Source organism: Schistocerca americana, chromosome 10 (genome assembly GCF_021461395.2).
Source record: "Schistocerca americana isolate TAMUIC-IGC-003095 chromosome 10, iqSchAmer2.1, whole genome shotgun sequence".
NCBI classification, from domain to species: Eukaryota; Metazoa; Arthropoda; class Insecta; order Orthoptera; family Acrididae; genus Schistocerca; species Schistocerca americana.
The window spans coordinates 194,431,060-194,455,795 of NC_060128.1; the positions used below are offsets into that span (position 1 = coordinate 194,431,060).

The 24,736-nt window shown below is 45.2% G+C and overlaps 1 protein-coding gene across 1 annotated transcript in view; it reads right to left on the minus strand.

Moving 5' to 3' along the window:
- LOC124552383 overlaps nucleotides 1-18,843 on the minus strand; it is a gene marked incomplete at its 5' end in the record, with an annotated part of 49,337 nt that extends 30,494 nt beyond the window's left edge. Inside the window, 2 exons of the mRNA XM_047126646.1 lie at nucleotides 3,255-3,547; nucleotides 18,721-18,843. Of these exons, the coding sequence (XP_046982602.1) occupies nucleotides 3,255-3,547; nucleotides 18,721-18,843 (416 nt within the window). The remainder of the gene's footprint in view (nucleotides 1-3,254; nucleotides 3,548-18,720) is intronic.
- Between the last annotated feature and the right edge of the window lie 5,893 nt (nucleotides 18,844-24,736).

Sequence of the window (24,736 nt, forward strand, 5' to 3'; positions counted from 1 at the left end):
TGAGAATAATAGCTGGAGACCACGCAATATCACCTTGCAGACATTCAATTAAGGAATTCGGAATATTCACAGTACCTTCGGAATACATATATTCGCTTACGAAATTTGTTATTAATAACCCACCCACATTCAAAAATAACACCGAAGTGCATAGCTACAACACTAGGAAAAAAAGGGATTGACTTCACTATTCTGGGTTAAATCTGACTTTGGCACAGAAAGGGGTGAATTTTATGCTGCCACAAAAATCTTTGGTCATTTTGCCACATAGCATTTAAAGTCTGACAGTTAGTCAACGAACATTTAAAGACAAATTAAGAGAGTTTCTGAATGACAACTTCTTGTACTCAATAGAGTATTTTTTTAAATATGAAATAGTAACTGTAAAAAAAATCTTTTGTGTAAAGAAAACGTTTGTTAAAGTGACTCGTTCCACATAATTACGAAATGTCCTATTCATGATCTATGGAACAAGTATTAATGTATGTAAAGTTTCGACCTCGATGTACGACCTCTGGTCTTCAACCCGAGACCACCGCAGGGTCCATTTCTACATGTTGGCAATTTTATGCTAGAGTAGGTACCAAGAAATAAAAAAAAAATAATTACTTCTTCCTGACACTCGCAACTACATCTGACACAATTTTTATTGTCGTTGCATCAAAAAATCCGGAGTAACACCGACCTATGTATTATTTATGAGATGTCCCTCAGGGGCGTTTACACTGAGTTCGCAACATTGTTCGTGGCTGGTAATGGACTACCGATGTTCGCAACGTGTTGGCAACATGTTCGCAACACAAAATGAATGTTCCACGGCTGCGTCGGTAGAGAATGAAACACTGTTCGTGCCCTGCTACCACTGAATTCCGCTACGCAGCGCTGGTATTCGTTTGCTCTGCGTGAGTGTTTTGGTGTTTGTTTTGCTGGAGTGTAGTGGTGCGCTCATTTTATGTCTCTTTCATTTTTATTTGAAATGCAGTGGTCACGAGACAAAATTTTCCAGTTGATATCGCTGTATGAGGCAGAGGAGTGCCTGTGGAATATACGTTGCGCAGGTTAAAAAAATACTAAAATCAAACATAATTCATTACAAAAAGTTGCTGCTGGTGCAGTGACGTAACAAAAAAATTAAATCTCTCTTGTATCAGTACCGACGAGAGAAAAGAAAAATGCTAGTAAAAATTCTGGATATGGTACTGAAACGCTTTACTAAACGAAGTGGTTTGGATTTAAATATCTACGTTTCCTGGATGATGAGGAACTTCATATGGCTCTGAGCACTATGGGACTTCACTGCTCAGGTCATCAGTCCCCTAGAACTTAGAACTACTTAAACCTAACTAACCTAAGGCCATCACACACATCCATTCCCGAGGCATGATTCGAACCTGCGACCGTAGCGATCGCGGGGTTCCGGACTGCAGCGCCTAGGACCGCTCGGCCACAGCGGCCGGCGATAAGGAACAATTTGAGATGTGGCTGGCTTTGATAGGAGTCTGCTGACGCCAGAAAACGAAGAGTAACAGCAAGTCTTCGGTACACAGGGATTACTTTCCTGAAATTTGTGTCTTTCTTTGAAACAACTGGTCCTATAATATTCAACATTTCAAAATCTGACGGCGACATCCTAGTGAATACTTTTTCTCTTAATGATGAATTACCCCGAAATGTGATCCCATATTAGATTACATTGGATTTACTTTCATTCCAATTGATATGTAGTGAGGAGTTCCTCCAGGATGTAGAACGTCAGAAAAACGACAATACATGTCAGAAAAACGACAATACATGACAAATATTTACAATTCAAATGTAGAAGTGTTGGTCGCTAGTGTAAACGGGAATGCGGACAACGAACTATGTTGCCAACATGTTGAGGGAACAAGTTGCACACAATGTTCCGAACAAAAACATGTTCTGAGCTCAATGCAAACGCACCGTAAGCCGTCGGCAAACGGACCGTGCATCCGAACGTTGAGCGTGCCGAGTTTCTGACGTCATAGCTTGGAATGGCACGTTCGGGAGTCTTTCCGAACGTGCAGAGCAATATCTGGCATGTCACGTATTACGAGCGTGCGTCTCAGCGTTCACCAATGAGGTGGCGCAACAGAGTTGTAAGGCGCCATATTGGCATTCATTTCAAGCCTATATGTATATATGCCGTTTCTGAGCACCAGCAAATTGAGAATCTCTGGAAAACCCGTTGTTAACTGTGTGATTCATTCCAATAAAATAATGAGAAAGATCATATTCGTGGCAAAAGAATTATTGTAACTTGCGTATTATGAGAGTAGGCTATTTGAAGGCAGCGACACACTGAAGATCCACCCAAAACGCATTGTTCTTTGTCAAGCTGTCATAGTTAAAAATAATAAAAAATAGTTAAATTTGAAGTAGTAACATATATACGATAAGATTTTTAGCAAGGGGTAATGTAATATGTTTAATCACCAGTTCTGCGTTGTTGGTTTAGCGTCATGAGTAGAATCACTGCCCTGTACTCTAATGTCTATTAGGGCGGTGGATCGCGTCCTGACACTTCCTAACATTAGCGTTTTTATTAGGTTCCGATACTTTATTATTAGTTTAATATAAGTATATACTATAATATTTGATGTTATGTAAATATAAGTTCACCTTTTTTTTGAGGGGTGACTACGCTCGATTGGCTTAATCAACAGGACAGCTTGCGCTACTTGTATGAAGATATTTTGCTCCTTTTCCTTTTACGCTTCGTAATTCACATGTTGCAAAGATTCTGCTATTGGGTAGGAACAGTCATCGAGTAAGACTGACCTCGAGATTTTACTAAAATGTGGGAATGATGAAATAATGTTTATCTTGTGATTCCAAATTTGTACCGCACTGTTTGTAATGGAACTTTTATAAGCTCGTGTCCTTGTTGATTGGACACGGTACTTTTCTTTTCGGGGACGATGGAGGAAATGTGCGTTTCGATAGAGCTAACGTGGGAATTTTGCGCGCGCCCGTTGAGTAAACAGTGTGATTTACGAACTTTAAACATCCCTCAACTGCCACCGGAGTGCGTCGCGATCGGGTATACTACGTTGGAGCCCACGTACCGTATGCACAAGTCGTATCCTTGCCGAGCGTTCGGCAGCACGTCGAACTCGGTACGCTCAACGTTAACGTTCGACAACACGGTCCGTGTGCCGACGGCTTTAAAGCGAGTTTCGACAAGGAGAGGGTTAAGCAGAATGTAAGGGGAAGGAGGCAGAGTGGGCAGCAACTGACCGGCGACGGGCGACAGCGGGTAGAAGTCTCCGTGCAGCGGGCAGTGGAAGGCGACGCGGCGCTGCCGCTGCCTGGCGCGGCGGGCCAGCAGGCAGAGCGCGGCGCCGGCCGCCAGCATGGCGACGCCGACCGCGAGGCAGGCGGGCCCCAGCGCCCGCGAGCTGCCCGTCAGCGAGACGCGCGCCTCGTAGTCTGCGGGCAGCTCGCCCGCCGCCGGCCCGCGGTACGCCGCCGCCGTCAGCACACAGCCCGCCAGCGCGAACAGCGCCCCGAACGCCGGCAGCGCCACCTGCGACACGCCGCAGCACCGCCGCCTCACTACACACCCTCTGCCGTCGGCGCATCAGGAAAAAAAATTAGGTTTCGTAATATTTTGTGTAATGTAACATCTTGTATAGTCACCTTTTATTAACCTGACACGTTCCATATCATTACAAAGTGTCGTATCATTATCTATGGAACAAGTACTAATCTAATCTAATCTCGAGGTATGTGCCTGCTCAGGGTCAGTCCAAAAGTTTGTCCAAGAGGTGCCTCTTTTCTAGGCGCCAAGCCCCCCCCCCCCCCCTTTCTATCACTCATTGAAAGGAAAAAATTTACCGAATTCACATCTTTTTCTTTCAAGAAAGCGATTTAAAAATCAGTAATGCACAGGTTTTTAACGTGGTCGCGCCTTGTAACATTATGTGATTGCTTGTCATTTTAAATCATTCACTAATCGAGCAGTCGCTCGGCAACAGCTACAGTTAGCAAATAATGTTGCGAGAATGTAAAAGGTGAACCACCTGTGACGTAACTTGTTTATTGTCGAAGCGCCGTCAGAGATGCAGTGAGTTACTGACTTTGAAAACTGCGGCGCGAAAAACGGATAGAAGAAGAACACTTTTTTTTCATGTACAAGATATTCTCGATTAACACTCATTTTTTTTTTCTTCTACTATCTCTTGTAACTTGTGTCGGACGCGCATGTCTTGCCGCCGTATTATTATCGTTAAAAATAATATTCTTTTAGTGTTAAGTAAAAGTGCAATACTGCATAGCAGTAGATTTATTGTGCGACGTGTATGTGAAAACGTCAAAGGAGTTATTTTCATTACGAGCAGAGAAGTGCCAGTCAAAACGGCATCCATGTTAAATCCTTCATTGCAGTGTAAGTTCATCTATTAATTGCCATAAATTGAGAGTTAAATGGAACTGGTGTATGGACTATTTATTTAACATAGAATCTATGTCTCACTCCTTCATGAAGTTATTTAATTTTCTTAATGTTTCTGCCAGATAGAGAGTTCACAGTCACGAATTCTTTCGTCGAAATCGGACAGAAGTTTCTCTGCGCCATATTCTACTAGTAAATGCATGATTTCCCTTAGGAAATTCATGTTGAGCTATCCAAAAATAATTATAGTTTGAACAGGCATGTACTCTCCTCTGCAGTGCAACTTCCGACTGATCAGACGATCCAACTAGAAATAGCCGCACACGGTCGGCGTTCGCAAATATATTTCCACCGCTGATTATAGCTAGATGTTACAGCACAAAAGTAAACATATTGTTATAATTAGCGACTACGAACGGGGACATTTATAACTGTATGTTTATGTATACACATTACGTAAACATATCGTTGTAACCTCTAATGGCTACTTACAAGTCGCCATTCCTCTTCCACAATATTAAAAATACCCACGTCTAGCCCCCTACGTACTCTACAAACTATCGTATGCGCACCCTTTCGTGCGCGAACAGGCGTTCTCGTCTCCACACTTTGCGTCATTGTGGGAGCAGTCTGCTGCGGATCCCCTTCTTTGCTTGGCACTTTCTGCTGTGTTTACTGTAGCGAGAAGGGGACAGGAAAATAAAACGCAAAAGTGACCTGTCGCTAAAGAACTATACAAATAACACAGTTACTAGAAGTACAAAGTGACGGCAATGTTTTCTTTGCGAATTTCAGGAGGTCGCGGCGAGATTTTAGATTTTCTTCTCGGGAAAGTCCTGTGATGAGCCTGGAGATAACATATAGTTACAGTCCAATACACGCGCGGTGGCGATTCGTGCATGTCGAGGCACAGAAGAAGATTGCATTGTTGATGATTCTATCTGTCGCTTGCGCCTTTGTCCCGCGCTGTGCGCGGGGTTGGCGTGGTTAATTCGGATTTGGCATGTTAATGTGAAGGGGTGGCCGGATGCCCTTCCTGCCGCCACCCTGTTACCCCCCGGGACGGAATCAGAGCACCCCATCTGTCTGCGTCGAGTGTAAATCGTGGAAAAGTGCGGATATGTTTCAAATGTCTGTGAGTCGTGTAACTGAGGCGGGACGTGGGGACCAGCCCGGTATTGACCTAGAGGCATGTGGAAAACCGCCTAAAAACCACATCCAGGCTGGCCGGCACACCGGCCCTCACCTTTAATCCGGCGGACGGATTCCATCCGGGGCCTTAGCGCCCACCCGAATCCAGGAAGCAGCGCATTAGCGCTCTCGGCTAACCTGGCAGGTGATTGTATTGCTGATGATTCCGAGCGACAATTGTGCCGTACGTGCACGCGTGTGCTTTGTGCTTGGAGAAAGCGTATAGGCTATCCTGCAAACTATGTCTCTCTCTTACTTATGCATAATTTGTCACTTACCGCCACCATCAGCGATGACAACTAGTGGCAAATGGAATCGAAATTCATCAAACAACTCGCTATGATCACGGACAATGTTCGCATTACCTACGGAATTCGTGGCAAAGCGCTCCGAACATACTGAACGCTCATTGCCTGTCGGACTAAACGCGACGTAGGTGCGCGGAACAAGCCTAAACTCGACCGCCATCCTTCGTGACTTCAACTATAATAACTGGCGAGTTACGTACTACTTTGTGAACTACTTACTTCGCATTTCGAAACAAAGTATTTCAGTGATTATTCCCAAATACGCTAAATACTTTTCAGTGGTTATGTGAAGGTTCATTAACTTTCAATTTCTCCTGTGTATCTTATTTTATAAAGCTATTTACAAAACTTTAATCATGAAACATAACATGTAGTATGATGAATAAGACCGCTTCAACCGTATGGGAAATCTTTCTTTTTGTTCCAACTGGTTTGGCGATGTTCTAAACATATCTTCAGAGATACAGATTTATAATTTATTCCAAACGGTAAGCAATAGATGACCCAACATTGTTTTACCATTGGCACAAAAGCAACAGCACAAACAACTGATACAACATTTGCTGATTATATCAGATTAACACCCTCGGACCCGATAAATTTGGGAATTTCATATACGACAAAGTCCACTAGAAATTATGAGTGTCTTTCACTTCTGTTCCACGCAGTCTGCGAGGAGCGACACATATCCAATCACTTGTTTTCTTCTCATGCCAGGTTGTAAGTCACCATAGCACGAATATTCGTCCAAAGTTTTCATACACAATTTACATAAATCTCTGGCTTACCCTTCGAAGTTTTTATACTTCGAAACTAACGGTATCTTATTCTATACAGTAACATGATCGGACACATTTTATATAATACTTGTCGCTCAAAACATAACAAAATGAAGTTTTCATTGAAATAATCGTTAGAAGCGGTATTTTATACGGCTTTTTTTATCTCTAAACATGTATAAATTTAAGCGTGCTTCCTTTGTAGTCAACAGACATCATTGCACATAAATCCCTTCACAGTATAACCTCAACACAGAAGACAATGAAACACACATGGCCTCCACCTAAGGCGTGAAGTAGTGCGCTTAACGCACTGTCTCCATTTCCAGGAAATTACGCATGCACAAATGCGCACTGTTGGAAATGTATGTGCCCACCAAAGTTAAACACAAAGAAAGGCATTCTGTGGACGCACCTCATATAGAATCGCAGCACTCGCCGCTGCGAAGATTGTTACCGTTTGATTGTTGAAATGACACTAGTGCCCCTAGTGGCGGGAAATCCATCCGTAAGATTGTTTTAATTACTTTTCTACTTAATTAACGAATTAGCTATATTTTTTAGTCCCAAGCATTAATAAATTATTAGGATTATGACTGATCGTGAAATAAATGTAAAAGCAGTCGAATCTCACTGATTCGATGACAAGCTACAATTTATTCACGAATAAATACTTTCGAATGTGTGTATAGCTGCAGCTTCGTTGAAAGCAAGAGAATATAAACGCACACTTCATGCATGAGAAGAGTATGTTTGTGTTATTGTGTGTCCTTACTGTGATAGGCACTTTCCTTCGCACGTTCTTACTCTTGACTTGACTGTCTGCACCACAAATATTTTTGTAAACATAATTACTTGTGCTCTAAATGTGAATTTTTTGAAGACTTTTCCCATTTGTAGCTCAGATATAGCAAGAATTGTGGACTTGGTTTCTTCTGTGTTGGCAAACAGTTTTATTGCTTTTGACGTTTTATTATCGCGTCTATGTGGTTTTACCTTGAGCTGCAGTTCTGATGGCTTATTTCGTACATTAAATACTGTGGGTATTGCATTCCACACACGTTTACTACATTGCACATTCACTGATATGACTAGAAGCGTAGCGAAGAAAGCTTCCCCTTCTTGAGTAGATACGCGTCGTCTTTATGCAAAGGATCACGTTTTTGATCTTCACTAACCAGTTTTTGCTTTTGAAAGAAAACGAAGTTCATTCAATATGTGTATGTTAAGAGACAATTGTAAATAAACTGTCCTGTAATGTACTGTCGCATGCCTCCCGGGATATAGAAAGATAAATGTGTCATTTTTGTTAGTTCCGGTATTTATGGCGCTTAACACGCTTCATGTGTTACAAATCAATATAAACGATACTATTCTTAATCATCCGATATCACATTCAGAAGTGTAGCTTTCTGTCCAGTTGGAGCGCTGCTATCACAGTGTATAATCGAGTTGAGCAGTAGTCTCGCGACCGTAGGTGTTGCAGTTGTGGTATTAAGCCCGTTTTACATGAGCGATTTTCTGGTCAAAAGCGCATACTCGAAGTGCGCGCTCCTTTTGCCTGCGTGTAAATCAGCAACCAACCACACCGCGAGTGTGTGTGTGTGTGTGTGTGTGTGTGTGTGTGTGTGTGTGTGTGTGTGGCCTCAATGATCTATACATTGTGTCAATTGCGGAGTAGTAAATTTCTGAGTATGCGCAGAAACAAGGGAGAATGCATGGAGGTAAGAAAACAAGGGCGTTATCATTATGTCACAAACTTGAAGCCGAAGTCCTCTATCTTATGCACCCCAAAAAGATTAGCCTCACCGCATTTATACTGCCATGGTTCACCGAGCTGATACTTCCGCGTGACGTCACTCCGATATGCCCGTGACCAGTTTCGACCGTTGAGAATAACTATAGACTTTCCTTATCCCAAATAGCGACAGGTACTTTGAATGTGTGAGGCGTAGCTGTTTCATCAAAAATGCCAGCTTGCGACGGTTACGGGTGTACTAATCAATCCGAGCTTAGTGTAAAGTTCTGTCCAGATTTATTGTAGTGGTTTTGTTTCAGTAACTTGATGTTAGATTTCCTAACAATCCTCGTGCAGTTCTGTTTCGTTAACAAAGAAATGGCTCTGAGCACTATGGGACTTAACATCTCAGGTCATCAGTCCCCTAGAACTTAGAACTACTTAAACCTAACTAACCTAAGGACATAACACACATCCATGCCCGAGGCAGGATTCGAAACTGCGACCGTAGCGGTCGCGCGGTTCCCGCCTAGAACCGCTCGGTTTTTCGTTAACGTTTCAATTATCTTTCACTTCGTTGACACGCGCAAGATACGATAGCATTCCTTGCTTCTTTCGTCATTGCACACATTTATGGGCTAACAAACAACGAATAGGTAAGTTTTTCGCAAACATGATTAAAACTGTGCATCCGAACTGAAAGCTGGAAATGTGACGTACAAGAAGCAGTACCGGTTAGGAAACAAGCATTAGTTTCGGAGTTCTGCTTCATTTTCTATCGGTACAAACACAGTAGAAGTGGAAAGTGGAATACGAAAGAATCCTTTTCGCATCACAGCCTTCTCTTCTTGGTTATCCGAAATATATCAAAGAAAAACAAGTTGCATTAAAAAAGCCAAATATGTCGTATTACCAGAGCAAATGCGCACTCGAGAACAGAACAACGTTCGAAATTACCGTCCTGACACTACGTTATTCACGTAAGCACTGAAATTTTTAGTATTTAAAACAGCAGTTGTGTACACACGACAGGAATAATGAACACGATGCAATCGTAAACAGCAGTCCATAAATGTTGTGGGCTATTTAAGACGGCGGCTGGCCACGCCCACTCTGGCTTCAAAACAACGTATAGCGTAAGTTTACAGCGTCAAAAAATGGTTCAAATGGCTCTGAGCACTATGGGACTTAACTTCTGAGGTCATCAGTCCCCTAGAACTTAGAAGTACTTAAACCTAACTAACCTAAGGACATCACACACATCCATGCCCGAGGCAGGATTCGAACCCGCGACCGTAGCGGTCACGGGGCTCCAGGCTGTAGTGCCTAGAACCGCACGGCCACCCCGGCCGGCTCCTACAGCGTCACCGCCCTTCAGTTTTATCTCCGTGGGACTATGGCGACGTCTAATATCTATGCTCAAAGTCGTTCTGGCCGAGCTCACTTCTCTGAGCTTGCTTCTGTTATAGAAAAGAATTTTCTGCTTTCGTGTCTTCTTAATCTTTTAAACATTGTTTGCTTTGTTTTCGTGACGTCCTAGTATTTTTTCCTAGTAGTGTTTTCTTACAAGGGATACGAAATACCTCAAACCAAAAATAGTATTTATGCTTTACAGCGAAAAAGCCTTACACTACACATAAGAAAGAACGTATATTGGGAAAGGTGTTGTAATGTAAATTATTTCAACACTGAAAATATCCTCAATATTATTTCACGAGAAAATAATTTTCGATCTTATTTGACACTTAGCAAGAAAACAAGACACATAGGGTGAAACAAAAATGTCCTATTAGCTGCGTTCGAGACATTGTTCGACATTTGCTAGTATATATTTTCTGAAGCAAGTAAGTATATACTGTATGTCTGAAATGTTTGGATTACACTTTTCTTCTCATACGGCAAAGAACTTACCACACAACTACTGAGGAGAACTACCACTATCAATTCTGCTTGAGTCATTAAGAAATCTGTTATCATTGCTTCTTGCTACATCTTGTTAGTATACTTAATTTTTTCGTAAAAGAATAATAGTTCCACATAACTTCAGTGTCACCGCTCGGATGCCAGATTCCCCGGAAACATTTCTCATAACACGCGCAATTTTCGTGCTGACGTGTAAACAAAAACCACAGCTCGGAAGAGAGGTATAAAACGCCAAGAGCGATGCACGAGAGTCTCACTTGTCACGAGTAGTCGCTTGAGACAGGAAAGTTGATCGTGCAAAAGTGGTTTTAGCGCTTCGTTCGTCGCGGTCATCGGCAATTCGTCTGTGCGACCTCTGTTTTGACTCTGCGAGCAGTGACAAGGGGTGCGCTGAAGTTCCGCGTTCTGGCTCCGACCGACCGCCGCGTTATCGTCTTCCAGTGACGTCACAGGAGGCGGCACGGGGGGTGTGTGGTCAGCACAGCGTTCTGCCGGCTTTCTCAGCCTCTGAACCCCAGCTGGCCCGCAGACACGGCTCGGTGCTGCCCGTGCACCTCTCCTCCCAGCAGAGAAAAATCCCTGGCAGTGCCGGGACTCGAACCTGTGTCCCCCGCACGGCGGTCAGCCGCAGTTATTCCTCTCTGCAGGCGGTAGCTGTCAGTGTTTCCTGTAAGTGCTACTCTTCCGCAACTAGCATTTTTAGCTGATATTTGTGACAGCGGTTACGGATTCATAGTCCCGCAACGTTAAAACGTGATTCCTGCGCTTCATCGCCGTGGATGTTACACTGCCGTTCGTCGCAAGTAACAACTAACAGCAACGGCAAGTATGAGGGGCAGTCAAATGGAAACCGAACTCCCGCCACAGCGGGACCACGGAATGGTTCCGGTCAACAGTAATCACCACACGCGTTAACACACTTAGCTTAGAGGAACAATTCCTGTTTGGTAGACCGCGGTCGGCCGCTGACGGATCCACAACCGCATCCGCTCTTGCACTTTCTCGTTCGACTGCAACCGACGTCCGTACTAGTCTGTCTTCAGATCGGCAATGATGTGGAAATCAGAGGCTGAAATATTCGGGCTGTACGGGGGATTAAGGCATTAATTGAAATCAATGGGGAAAGTTGAAAACTTTCGATTCGGGATTCGAGCCCGGGTCTCGTGGATACTGGGCAGATGTTCTGGCCACGAAAGCCATCCGGGCACAGCGGTCAGTGCAGGCCTTCCTGGCACCCGCATTCCAAGTTGCTTTTGTGTTCAGCTGTCACGTGTGGATTCACTCTTCTACATTATAGAGTATAAAATGAATGTGGCAGTCGTTTGTAAGCATACTTACTGCTAGTTTCCTTCCGCGCCGTACGTGTACACGAATTGATCTTCGTGAATTCAGTTCCTAGTAACATCAAATTTTATTGAATATACGCGGAGAAATTCTTCTTCTAATGAATAATGAACATAGCAGATATTGTTTCATAAAATATCTCGAAAATGTTAGCCACTTTGATAAGCACGGTGTATCAAAAAAGAATGATCCTATTTGGGAGTCCATATTTCTGAAACTAATATACATATAAAATGAATTTTGTTTTTTCGATAAACGGGAAACTCAAAAAGTTATTTTCATACCTTTTTATAGGTGTTTATTGCCCCCCCCCCCCTCTTGAGATGTACGGCATATGTCAATGCGTTATTCAAATTGTTACCACACTGCAGAGAGAATGTCTTAAGTTACAGCTTACACAGTTGCTGTTATGCGATGTCTCAGTTCATTCATTGTTGTTGGTAACGGAGACACACAAGCAGAGACGCCAGTAATGTAAGGGAGGATCATTTCGTCCAATGCGACTGAGCCATCGTTCAGTAATTCTTTGATTTGAAAATTCATGCACTTCCAGATGCCAGCGTAGCGGTGCCGCATACTGTTGCTAAATAGAGTCGTTCGAATCAGTCACCAACTGTGGGAAAAGAACGATCTCAAGCATGTCGAGATATGTGCTTTCTGTAACAGTGTTCTCGGCAAAGAAAAATGGACTATACAGCGTTTCCCGTGAAACTCCGCAGAACACATTAAATTTTGAGAAGTCCCTCCCATGTTCTACAACTCCATGTGATTTTGCCGTACCCCATATTCTCATATCATGACGGTTCACCTTTCCGTTGAAATGGAATACTGCCTCGTCACTAAACATTAAGCGTGGAGGAAAACTGTCATCCCCCATCTTGCCGAGAACGAAATCACAGAGCTCTACAAGTTGTTGCTTGTCACCTTCACGAAGAGCTTGCAGTAGCTGAATTTTGTATGGCTTCATGCGTAAACGCCGACGCAACACACGCCGACGGACATGTTGAGCTGTGGAGCTACACGGCGAACAGATTTCTGCAGACTCCTTGTCCCACACCTCTAGTAACAAACCTGATAATATCTGCGTAAATGTAACAAAAGTTATTTGTGGTTCAAGAAGATGACCACTGTAAACAGTGAAACAAACATACACCTTTTATTTCAGGTGCAGATTAAGAAACCAAGGTAAATTGTGGCCTCCACACCTATGTTGCACCTGTTTGTCTAAAGGCTTTTCCATTAAGTTTACTGTGCCAATGATGTGAACCCACAAATCATACACAAGATTGCTATTTTTGTTTGGTGCCTCGATCGAGAGGAAGAGGAATATTCAATATCCTGCGTTCGATATCTATGTCACACTCGGGGACGACCCGGCGATTTGCCTTTACACAAACAACCTGTGTCTCTGAATTGTTCGTGCCATCGTCTAATGCCCTGTGGTGCAGGAGAATCCACACCATATCTAGTACGAAAGTCACGTTCAACACAAAACGCTTTCTGTTGTGTCGACAGCATTTTTACTAGAACTGAAGCGGGCGCACACTGCTGCTACGTAGCAGGAACTATGTAAAACTCCAGAGTTCGCTTCTCTCAAACAGTACTTTGTTCAAGCACATACCTCAAATAACATAATAGTTATGAGTTTTTTAAAAATAGGATGCTGCTTTTTGATACCCTATATAAACAATTTGCACTGACAATAACAAGTAGGATGATTATTGAAAATATACAGCATGATGAAAACAGTTTACGCACACACTCGAATACACGAGGGCTATTCGGAAAGTAAGTTGCGATCGGTCGAGAAATGGAAACCACTGTGAAAATCGGCTGAAGCTTTGCACGGACGTGTTGGGCAGTGTCTCTAGAACGCCCGGCGATCGCGTCCCATCGCTCTTCTAAGGTGTGCGCGCGTAAATATCCCTAGAAAATAGTGTCTCCCGCCAAATACGAGGCCCCGGTGAGAAATTTACCCCGAAGCTATGCAGCCCACATAACATAACTGATATGCGTATCCACTTTCAAAACAATTCTCAGCCGCATTCTGCAGCGATTTCGATGGGAAATGTTTGATCACCCACGATACAGCCCGTAATCGGCTCTCTCTGAGTTTCCATCACTGACTACAAAGACGACACTTTGGCACGGACAGCGAGCTGTAGACCAGTGTAGAGAATTGACGGCAAGCACTGGCGGCTGCCCCCTTATGACGAGAATACTGAAAAGTTGGTACTATGCTATTACGAATGTCTAAGTCGGAGCGGCAACTATGCAGATTAGTTTGTAGAAGGCGTAGCTAACTGCTGCAAATAGAACATTTTTTGATTCTCACAGTGGTTTCCATTTCGCGGCCGATCGGAGCTTACTTTCTGAACATGCCTTGTGGTAGGAACAGCATATTATTTACTTGGTTTTGGTTGGTTTTTATAGTCAGTAGAATCACGCTGACAATCGTGAATATTTCTTAGATGTACACTAAGCAACAGAATTAAATGGTCACTTCTTAAACACCCCCCCCCCCCCCCCCCCGTAATTGCCACCCATTACGACGCTTAAGTCTGATATTTGGCTCAGAGGTTGCTACAGTGTTGTGTGATGCTGCAGAAACACGGTGCCCTGCGGCGTAACCCTCGGGGTCGAGGTGTCGACAGGTGCGAAAAAAAAAGGCCACAGCTCGGAAGCTGATGTGAGCAGTTAAAGTGGGTTAGTGAGGTCACATGGGCACCAAATTCCAGCACACTTCTGCCCAACGCCACCGCGGACGTGCCCCACGATGGGAAGATCGTCACACCCTCTCTTAGCTCTGCGATGGAGGTCAGAACTGCGACACCCACCGTTGAATCACCCGGTTATCTCAACGGGTGGCCGAGGAAAACATGCCGGACACACTGCCGCCCCACGCGAAAAAGCCTCAGGGCGTGGCAGTAAAGAGCGTCCACGAAACAAGCCCTTTGCCTGGGGCGTTGATTCCCACTCGTTTCGAGGTCGAGAACGACAGTTCGCACTCTGACGAGCAACGGGAAGCTTTTCTCGGCGACACGTGACACCCTCGGTCATTGCAGCCCTCGTCTACGGGCACTGTGGGGCTGCATCGCGACCGCAGGTTTTGTTCTCTCGTGCAGGCTGCAACTGAACGTGATCCGAAGCAACAGAGAGTACTTAGCCTTTTTCAGCGCTCCTGATCTGTCTCTTCCTGTGCTGCGATCATGAACGGGATGTAACATTGACACATGCGCGAATAAAATGGCAAAGGGTCCCTCACAGAACACTTTCCCCCGCTCCCCCGCCCCCCCCCCCCCAACCCCACCGCAGTCCGGCAACATCTTCGGTGGCACCCGACCACCTTTACCGATAATTTTAAAAATTCACCTGTACAGTCAGTGACGGCCTAGGCAGTTGTAGACCCACAACCCCTCTGACATTCTGCGATTCCGGATGGCGTACCATCAGGCGAAATAACAGTAGGGCACCTCGCCCGCTGGTTACAAATCGGTGGTTTGTTGGAGCAGAGCTGGTGCCCCAGGTGCGTCACATCGGATTCAGGCTGGGTGAGCTTGGTGGCCAGTTCACTGCCATTCTCCTCAGACCACTACAGCGCGGATCTCGGGTTGTGACACAGACAGCTGTCCGGCGAGAAGACGCCATCGGCGTCACGGAGGACATCGAACATTAAGGCGGGCGGCCAGTGTCAATTTCAATAAAACCAGTTTGGGTATTCTGCCGCGTCATTGTTATAACAACTGGATCAGCGACGTTTCGACTGTCTTTCCAGCCATCGTCTTCGTGGCGACTACCTGCTGGATTCTGGTTACGGTCATTCCTGTCTTGTTTCAGTTATCAGGGTGCTAACGATGTGACTCTGGGGTGCCACTGGGCAGTCCGCAGTTAAGATTGCTGAGGAAGGGAATCCGTTCGATACGATACTATCTGCGCTACTGTGTCATGTTAATGGCAGACAACAGTGAATCGGCAGGTTGTAGCCACGGGTGGCGTTTTCTTCTGCAGCCGCGCGGCAGTTCTCTTGTTTATACTGTTCAAGGAGAGCGATGTCGAGCCGCTGGCCGGCGAACACACTACACTTTACTGTCTCAGTCAACTACTCGAAAGATGAGGGTCTACTGCAGCAACCCTGGTCATATACTCCCGTGCTGCCTCTTGTCTGTTTCGGGCGTTCGTTTTTTTTACACGTCAGCGCCAAAATAAAGTCTGTTGTGAGAGCTGTCGGCTGAGCAATTAGTAACAAAATTTAGGAACAAGCAATGATAAATTTATTAATGAGAAGGAAGAACTTATACTGGTAACGGAACTTTTTGACATAGGTCGAGTGTTAAAGTCTTCGCACTCCAGAGAACTGAAAGAATAGCAAACGTATCATCCAAACATTGCAAAACACAGATTTATTTGTTCGAGAAAATATATACTTGCAAATACACCAATCAATGTCAAGAACACAGTAAACAGAGTCTTTTTGTTTCGTCCTATCTCTCCTGGTTTCTTGTAAAGTGCACAAATAACAACACACCTTATTTTTCTCATCGGATACACTGAGGAAAAAAAGACGCATGACAAGGAATGATCCGAATGGGACTGAAATCAGTAGATGCGTTGTATATGTGCAGACAAACAAGTTTACAATTTAAGAAAAAATTGATGCAATGTTACTTATAATCCGTCTTGATTGCGAAATTTTTATTCATATGACCGGTTTCGGTTAATCTAGAACCATCTTCAGATCTGATATTTCGGTTTATAGGAGTAACCCGTCCAAATCCAGCAACTTTGACATGCTGTGTCAAGTGACGTTACTCGTGTAACCGAAATATCAGATCTGAAGATGGTTCTAGATTAACAGAAACTGGTCATATGAATAAAAATTTTGCAATCGAGTCGGATTATAAGTAACATTGTAAAATCACTGATTGCTGCTATCCTATCAGACATTGTCTGTTTTTGCAAAAAATTGATGATTTATTGGAGAGATAGTTCCACAAACTGAGCAAGTCAATAACGCGCCAGTCGACCTCTGGCCCCTATGCAAGCAGTTATTCGGCTTGGCATTGACTGACAGAGTTACAGAACGTCGTCCTGGCACGTCAAATCGTCAAAGGGCACTGACCATAATGCTCCAAACGTTCTCTTTGGGGGTCAGATCCAGCCACCTAACTGGCCAAGGTACGGTTTGGCAGGCACAGACACGTGTGACAGTATCATGGCGCCACTTTTAAGGCGACAGTGCTCGATCAGATGTGACATCAGTTTGTGTACGAATTCTCTCTGTGATGCTGATGTACTCCTGTGACCAGTCAGATCCCCAGATCTGTTCTGCATAGAACCAATTCATGCGTCAACTCCACCCTAGTGCCAATGTCCAGTATATCAGGAACCACTTCCAACATTTGTGGCGCAGGCTGTCTCAGAAGAGGTGTAAGACGTCGCAGTCTCCTGACCTTCATTGCTTACATATTCCGCCCTCACAATCATATTCCGCACATCGAGACGCTTCATTCGAACCCAAACTCGATAAGATAAAGTCAATGTTGTATGAATTCATGTAAACGATATGCAATTGACAAGTAAGCACACCGTGGTTGAAATACTCGAGGCGGCTTAAAAGCAAATTCCGCTCCACTGTGTGGGAGCGCCCAGCCTACGCATTCTTTACACATAGCACGCAGTTTAAGAGATTTTCACAGGGAGACAGCAAACGGCAGACGCCAATGCTACAGGTTTCCGGATTGGTTGCCTTAAACGAAACGTCATTCTCCCGTTTTAGAAGAGCAATGCTCATTGGCAGACGATATTTCTGATGCCTTGAGCTGAAGGAATAATGGAAGAGATCGAAAGATATACCCCTTCACGTCTGGCGTGGAGAGGCGCCGTTCCGCTGTCGCTCTTGGAGCGAGGAACAAGTCTCTCCTCAGTACTTCACTGGGAGAGCACCTCTGTCGAGAGCGAATCGAAGTGCTACTCTATATTGAGTCCTTGCGATTAAGTGTCGTTCACTGTGTTGGCCGACACACTTATTGTGCGGTGTGAACGGACAGAGTTATAGTTAAATGCATGCGGGCGAATTTTGAGTGGCATCGCGGTGGACTGGTTATATGACTGGTGTACCATGCCAGTAGTTAGACTAAGGGTGAATAGGAGTCCTTGACTTCATCAAGGCATAGGGCGAGTTTGATTAGCGAAGGTCAATCCATATAGAACGAGAGTTAGCCTATTTGTCAGCAGCGAGCAGCACAGACAGCAGTCATCGCAGCTTACGGTATTGTGTGCTACAGCTATTGCGAGCCCCATATTTCCTCCAGAACAGTACACTTTACTGCATTTCACACGCGACAGCCTCGACCGTACCTAGCAACATTCTAAAGGATAATTATTCAAGTTGAGAAGGCGCGCCTCTCAGCCATTCTGCCAAGTCAACAACAATCTTAAACTTTGTATAGAAATTTCACTAGCGAATCCTATCCTTGAGAGGTAACTTCACATTCCGAAAAGAACCAGGATATAACTTGTTCGATGAATAACTAAAAGTGCCATTGTGATTTCTCAGAATTTTTGCAAAATAAATAATAACTGTCGTTAGTTTCTGTTTTTCTTACGCTAACTAGCACTACTCCAGTACCCAAGTATCCCACTAGTTACGTGAGAAATTTTGTGAATTTTTGTGTCATTTCCTTACAGTGGACGACTCCAGAAGATATTTATTGCTGAAAGTTTTTCAGGCATTCCTCTTTAGAACGTTAGGAGCGTCTGTCTGACTTCTGTAGTAGTGTGGGGGTGGAAATTGCATCTTGCAGGAGCCACAGGGTAGAGGGTACATCTCAGATTAATCCGTTGGGCAGAATAACAGATCAACCCCACACCTCACAGAGGATACAACACATTTATGACAGGCGACCCATGCAGATGACTGCATGGACTTGGAGCTACAGATGTGGGAGTATGGGCTACACCAGGGGACTGTGGACTGGGGGACTGTATGTGCTAGGGACTGTGCTCGCCCGCCGCGCGGCCCACCTGGCAGTTGGCGGCGACGACGACGCCGGCCACCAGCAGGCCGCCCTCGATCTTCTCGACGCGCAGCCGCGAGATGGGGGCGGCGCAGCGGGTGCCCAGCGACAGCCCCAGCGGCGCCACGCCCCCGCCGCTCCCGCCGCCGCCGCCGCCCCCCGCCGCCGACGTCGCGACGCTGCCCCTGCCGGACTCGGCGTCGGGCCTGCAACACGGCGGGACGCCTGCCGTCACACGTCGCTCTGGGCGCACCACAGCCGCGTCTTTAGCAGCGTTACGAAAATCTCTTATGGGAAAAGTAAGGTAGTAAAATTTAAAAAAAAGTCAGCAGCAAGAAACTAGCGCCCTCCCCCCTGTCACACACACAAACAAATTAAACAAAGACGTCAAATACCGCAGCAGACAAGTGTGCCTGGTTGACCAGTGGAATACAAAAGGCTGAACCATGAGCAACTCTGCAAACAGTAAAACCTAACGCCTATAACATTTTGGTTAAGAGTTCAGACAGACAAAATTTTTATTAAGCCCGTGTCGCCTTCAACTGAGACACACTGTTGCAGCCGGTCGCGGTGGCCGTGCGGTTCTAGGCGCTTCAGTCCGGAACCGCGAGACTGCAGTGGTCGCAGGTTCGAATCCTGCCTCGCGCGTGGATGTGTGTGATGTCCTTAGGTTAGTTAGGTTTAAGTAGTTCTAAGTTCTAGGGGACTGGTGACCTCAGACGTTAAGTCCCATAGTGCTCAGAGCCATTTGAACCATTTGAACACTGTTGCACACTGTGACAATGTCGCAAGTGGTGTGTTGGGCAGTGTGTAAGAGCAGACGTGTCAATAAGACAGGTGTTACAGCCGACCTAATGAGATGTCGCTGAGCACCAACACCCCTGTGACTACGACCCAAAACACAGGGATGCCAGCAGACAGCTGGCAGGAGCAGGGCATTCAGCTCATGTGAAGCGTCGTACCCGGCGCCGAGTTCGCTTAAGGGGGGGGTAGGACGTCAAACGGGCCGACGACTTGGAGCAGGAGAGGCACCACAGGACATTTTAATTTCCACTGTCTATACTTTTACAAGTAAATTCATAAAACTTTGTCAGCATGACCAGGAAGAATTCAGGATTCACACTCGTAGCAGCGGAAATTCAAAAGAAAAACAAAATAATTTTTTTTTACATGTGAAATTTCATCATTTTTTCACTTACTGTTGGCTGCATTTGTTGCTATAGGTACACTTCTCTTCATAAGTAAGAGAGACTGTTCGATGAATTTTGCACCGCATACAAACTATACTTACGGGTGTCTGAAACTCTAGAATCTATTTAATTTATGAAAAAATGAATGTGCTGTTAAGTTTTAAACTTTATGTTTAGAAAAAAATCAAATTTTGTAGTTGATTATCTCAATTTTTACCACAGTTTTTAATAGTTTAGAAAATTCTAGAGTTTCATACACCTGTTATTATCGTTTGTATGCTGTGCAAAATTCATCAAAGAATCTCTCTTACTTGTGAAGAAAAATGTACCTATAGTAACAAATGCAGCCAACAGTAAGTGAAAAAATGATGAAATTTGACATGTAAAAAAAATTATTTTGTTATGTTTTTGGACTTCCACTGCTATGAGTGTGAATCCTGAATCCTTCCTGGTCATGCTGACAAAGTTATATGAATTTATTTGTAAAAGTATAGACAGTAGAAACTAAAATGTCCTGTGGTGCCTCTCCTGCTCCAAGTCGGCCCGTTTGACGTCCTACCCCCCTTAACTCACGATGGAAAATATCTGTCCTCTCTTCTCGGTTCGTCCGTGGATAGGTGCCTACTAAGACTCTTTTAGTCACGAGTATTGTCTTACGATATTTCATACTTAGAACCATTTTTACAATTTGGCATAGATTTAGTGGTTCGTCTCATATTTCGGCGAGATTGTTTCATTGTTTGGCGTAACATTGCCGCATTGCTTGGACGTAGCCGTTTAACGATTCATAAAACAAATAAGTTGACTTCATTCTTCAGTGTTACTCGTTTTCCTATCGGCAAATTTTCTAATCACGAGATAAATTTATATTTTATTCTCTTAATATCTTCTACTGTTGCTAAACAGCAGTACCTTACGCTTCATAGCTACTAGCAAAGCAACGACAGAAAAGAAACGCAGTAACCGCAAAACCACAACACTCTATACAACAATAGTGCACCAACAAGAAAGCAACCTTCGCTCTAGACGACTAGTATCAAAAGTGGTGTAAGAAAAGTTAAATACACTGTAGAAGTAATGAACGATTCTGGTAGTAATCTCAACAAAAGTACATATGGTATCCATTAATTACGTTCTTATTGATAAACAGTAGAATTCTATCCTAAGTGGATCGCTTATTACACCTAGCTCGGACAGCGTTAGCGAATTCCCCTGTAAGTTTTTCGGTGCTGGGAACTTACAGAACGTGATGTCTGGTGGAGCCGGCGCTCACTTTTTAGAAATGAGCTGAAACTTTTCCTTTTGCTTGTAGCTATGGAGACCACCATCTTTCCATTGGACGGTAGGTAGAATACCATTCGTATTTAACTTAATAGGTCTGTCTTTTCACGCACGCGCGGGATCCCCGACCGCACCATATGCTGACTCGGTACGTGGCTAATTCGGCTCTGGTCGTGTGGGTGAGTGTGGCGAGTGGCCGTACAGTGTGGTGTTGGGTTTGTGTTTTCACGGCTTAAGGGAGGGGGACGGGACAGGGGGAAAGCCCGCGCCGGCTCACTGCGCACCCCTCTCGAATGAACGAGTGTAGCAGCAGACGTGCGGAGGTAAACCCAACACTGTGCGTGAGGGGGCCGCCGACCTTAGCCGGATCACCGTCAACAGCGCCGCATGCCCTCGCTTGACGAGACACCGCGGAGACCTTTCCAGTTTAATCCCGGACACGGGCGCAAAAAAATTTTAAAAAAAATCTCTCCTGTCTTCCCCTTGCCGGCCAGATACTGGCAGTAAAAATTTGTCCTCCATTGGGATTGGAACCGGCTTACCAGCGAGGCGTGATCTCGGCTACGGACGCAGGTATAAATCATTAAAAACGTGGCCATAAATGTGTGTAAAGTACAAGAACCGTGTTACAAAACATTTACTCAGTACTGGCTTACCGAATGGACACGCAGACAGCAAATTAGGGCCAGACAATTAACAAATCCTAAAAAGATTAAGTCAGAAAATATTAAAATGTTTATTTAAAATTGTCTGATACGCCATAGTGAAGAGTCGGACAAATAACCTACCTTCGTTGATGAGCCGTACTAACATGACATATTGCAAAATGTATTACGTTGTTACAATAATGCTCATAAATTAAGGATAATTGCAGAATGTAGTGCCACACAACGTGGCACCACACAAACCTAGCGCTAATAGCATAAGTACGTAGCGGACACACACACACACACACACACGACACAGATCTGTAAGTCCACGGTATTGGTGAAAAGTTAATAAAACCGTCCCGAAACACATGCGCTAGAAAACGCCACTGTTTTCTGCGCATGTACCCCGACATCAGTATGGGATATGATCACCGTGCACACGTACACAGGCCGCACAACGGGTTGGCATACTCTGAATCAGGTGGTCGACCAGCTGCTGGGGTATAGCCTCCCATTCTTGCACCAGTGCCTGTCGTAGGGGTCCGAGAGCATCCTACACGTGCTCGATGCGTTTTACGCCTGGAGAACAGGCAGGCCACCCCATTCGCCTAATATCTTCTGTTTCAAGGTACTCCCCCACGATGGCAGCTCGGTGGGGCCGTGCGTTATCATCCATCAGGGGGAAGGTGGGACCCACTGCACCCCTGTAAAGGCGGACATACTGGCGCTAAATGACGTCCCGATACAACTGACGTGTTACAGTTCCTCTGTCAAAGACATGCAGGGGTGTACGTGCACCAATCATAATCCCACCCCACACTATCAAACCACGACCTTCATACAGGTCCCTTTCAAGGACATTAAGCGGTTGGTATCTGGTTCCTGGTTCACGCCAGATGAAAACCCGGCGACAGTCACTACACCTAGACTTGTCCGTGAACATAACCTGAGACCACTGTTCCAATGACCATGTACTGTGTTCTTGACACCAGGCTTTATGGGCTCTCCTGTGACCAGGGGTCAGTGGAACGCACCTTGTAAGTCTCTCGGCGAATAAACCATGTCTGTTCAGTCGTCTGCGTGTCTGGAGACAACTGTTCCAGTGGCTGCGGTAAGGTCCCGAGCAAGGCTACCTGCAGTACTCAGTGGCCGTCTGCAGGCACTGATGGCGAGATATCGGTTTTCTTGTGGTCTTGTACACCGTGGACGTCCCGTGCTGTAGCGCCTGGACACGTTTCCTGTCTGCTGGAATCGTTGCCATAATCTTGAAATCACACTTTGTGGCACACGGACGGCCGGTGCTACGACCTGCTGTGTTTCACCAGCCTCCAGTCGCCCTAGTATTCTACCCCTCATAACGTCATCAACATGTGTTCTTTGAGCCATTTTCAACACTCGGTCACCATTAGCACGTCTGAAAGCGTCTGCACACTTGCTGCACCGTACTCTGACGTGCACCAACACACCTCTGCGTATGTGGACTGCTGCCAGCGCCACCGTGCGACGACCGCAGGTCAAATGCACCGCATGGTCATACCCCGAGGCGATTTAAACCCGCAAACCGCCCACTAGAGCGTTGTTTCACTCTGTATCAGCACTATCCTAAATTTATGAGCATGAGTGTACATAAGTTCGCAACGTTTTTGTTTTGCAAGTTGGTATCCCGGTTGCTAAGGGTTTATTTATCGATCGTCATTTTTTTATTCGTAATTCGCTGTTTGCTATTCGAGTTTACATATTGTCATTTTATCATTTGGAGCTACTGAGAGGAGCTGTGGACGCTATTGAACGGAGTGCCAAGTGGAGAAATGGAAACATTTCCGGTAGGTTCTTCTGTTTGAGATCCACAGAGGGGTGACACCAGCGGAGGCAGCCAGAAATATTTTTGCACCGTATATGGGGATAGGACTTGACTGATTTGGGGGAAGAGACCAAACAGCGAGGTCATTGCATTAGGGAAGCATGGGGAGGGAAGTTGGCTGTGCCCTGTCAAAGGAACCATCCCGGCATTTGCCTGAAGCGATTTAGGGAAACCACGGAAAACCTATATCAGGATGACCAGACGCGGGATTGAACCGTCGTCCTCCCGAACCCGAGTCCAGTGTGCTAACCTGCGCGCCACCTCGCTCGGTGTGTATGGCGATAATAGCAATGGGCAGAGCACGGCAAGAAAATGATTTTCTCCTTTCAAGGAGGATCGTTTTGACATCAGTGACTCCCCACGTTCGGGGAGACCTACGGGTTTTGATTAAACCACAATTATCCCCAGAGCTGGCAACTGTGGTGATGAGTTGTGATCATTCCACCGTCGTGTGATATTGGCATGCAATCTGGCCGGTTCAAAAATAGGGTTAAAGATATGCTCTAAGCCAAAATCAAGAAAACAGCGGGTGACCACACGTGCACCTGTTAGCTCGTCATCAACTGATTCTTGAACAACGCCGATCATTTCTATCCCGTATCGTTACTGGTGTCTTTATGCTAACATAAGGAAAAAGGAATGGTTGAGCCCAACCACAGCAGCAGCTGCGCCAACATGACCTGTGTGCGTCCACAAAAGATACTGTTGTGCATTACCCGAGGTGTAACCGTCACTACTGATATTTGTGGTCAGTAACTGATGCGTCTTCCAGACGCAGTCCGAGAACAACGACCAGAACGATTAAGTGGTGCTGCTCCACGGCAAGACCCTTCCGCATTCTGCTAGACTGACAAAAAACGCTAAACTTCCTTCTCGAATGAAATGACGCTCGGAACGTCACTCGACGAGTTTTTCGCCTGAGAACCAAGTGATTTCTGCGATCGTGGAATCTAAAAGTTACCTCAGCGTTGGCAGACTGTTGTAAATAGTGAACGAGAATGTATATTTGATGACCAAAGTTACTGTTATTTGAATCTCTTG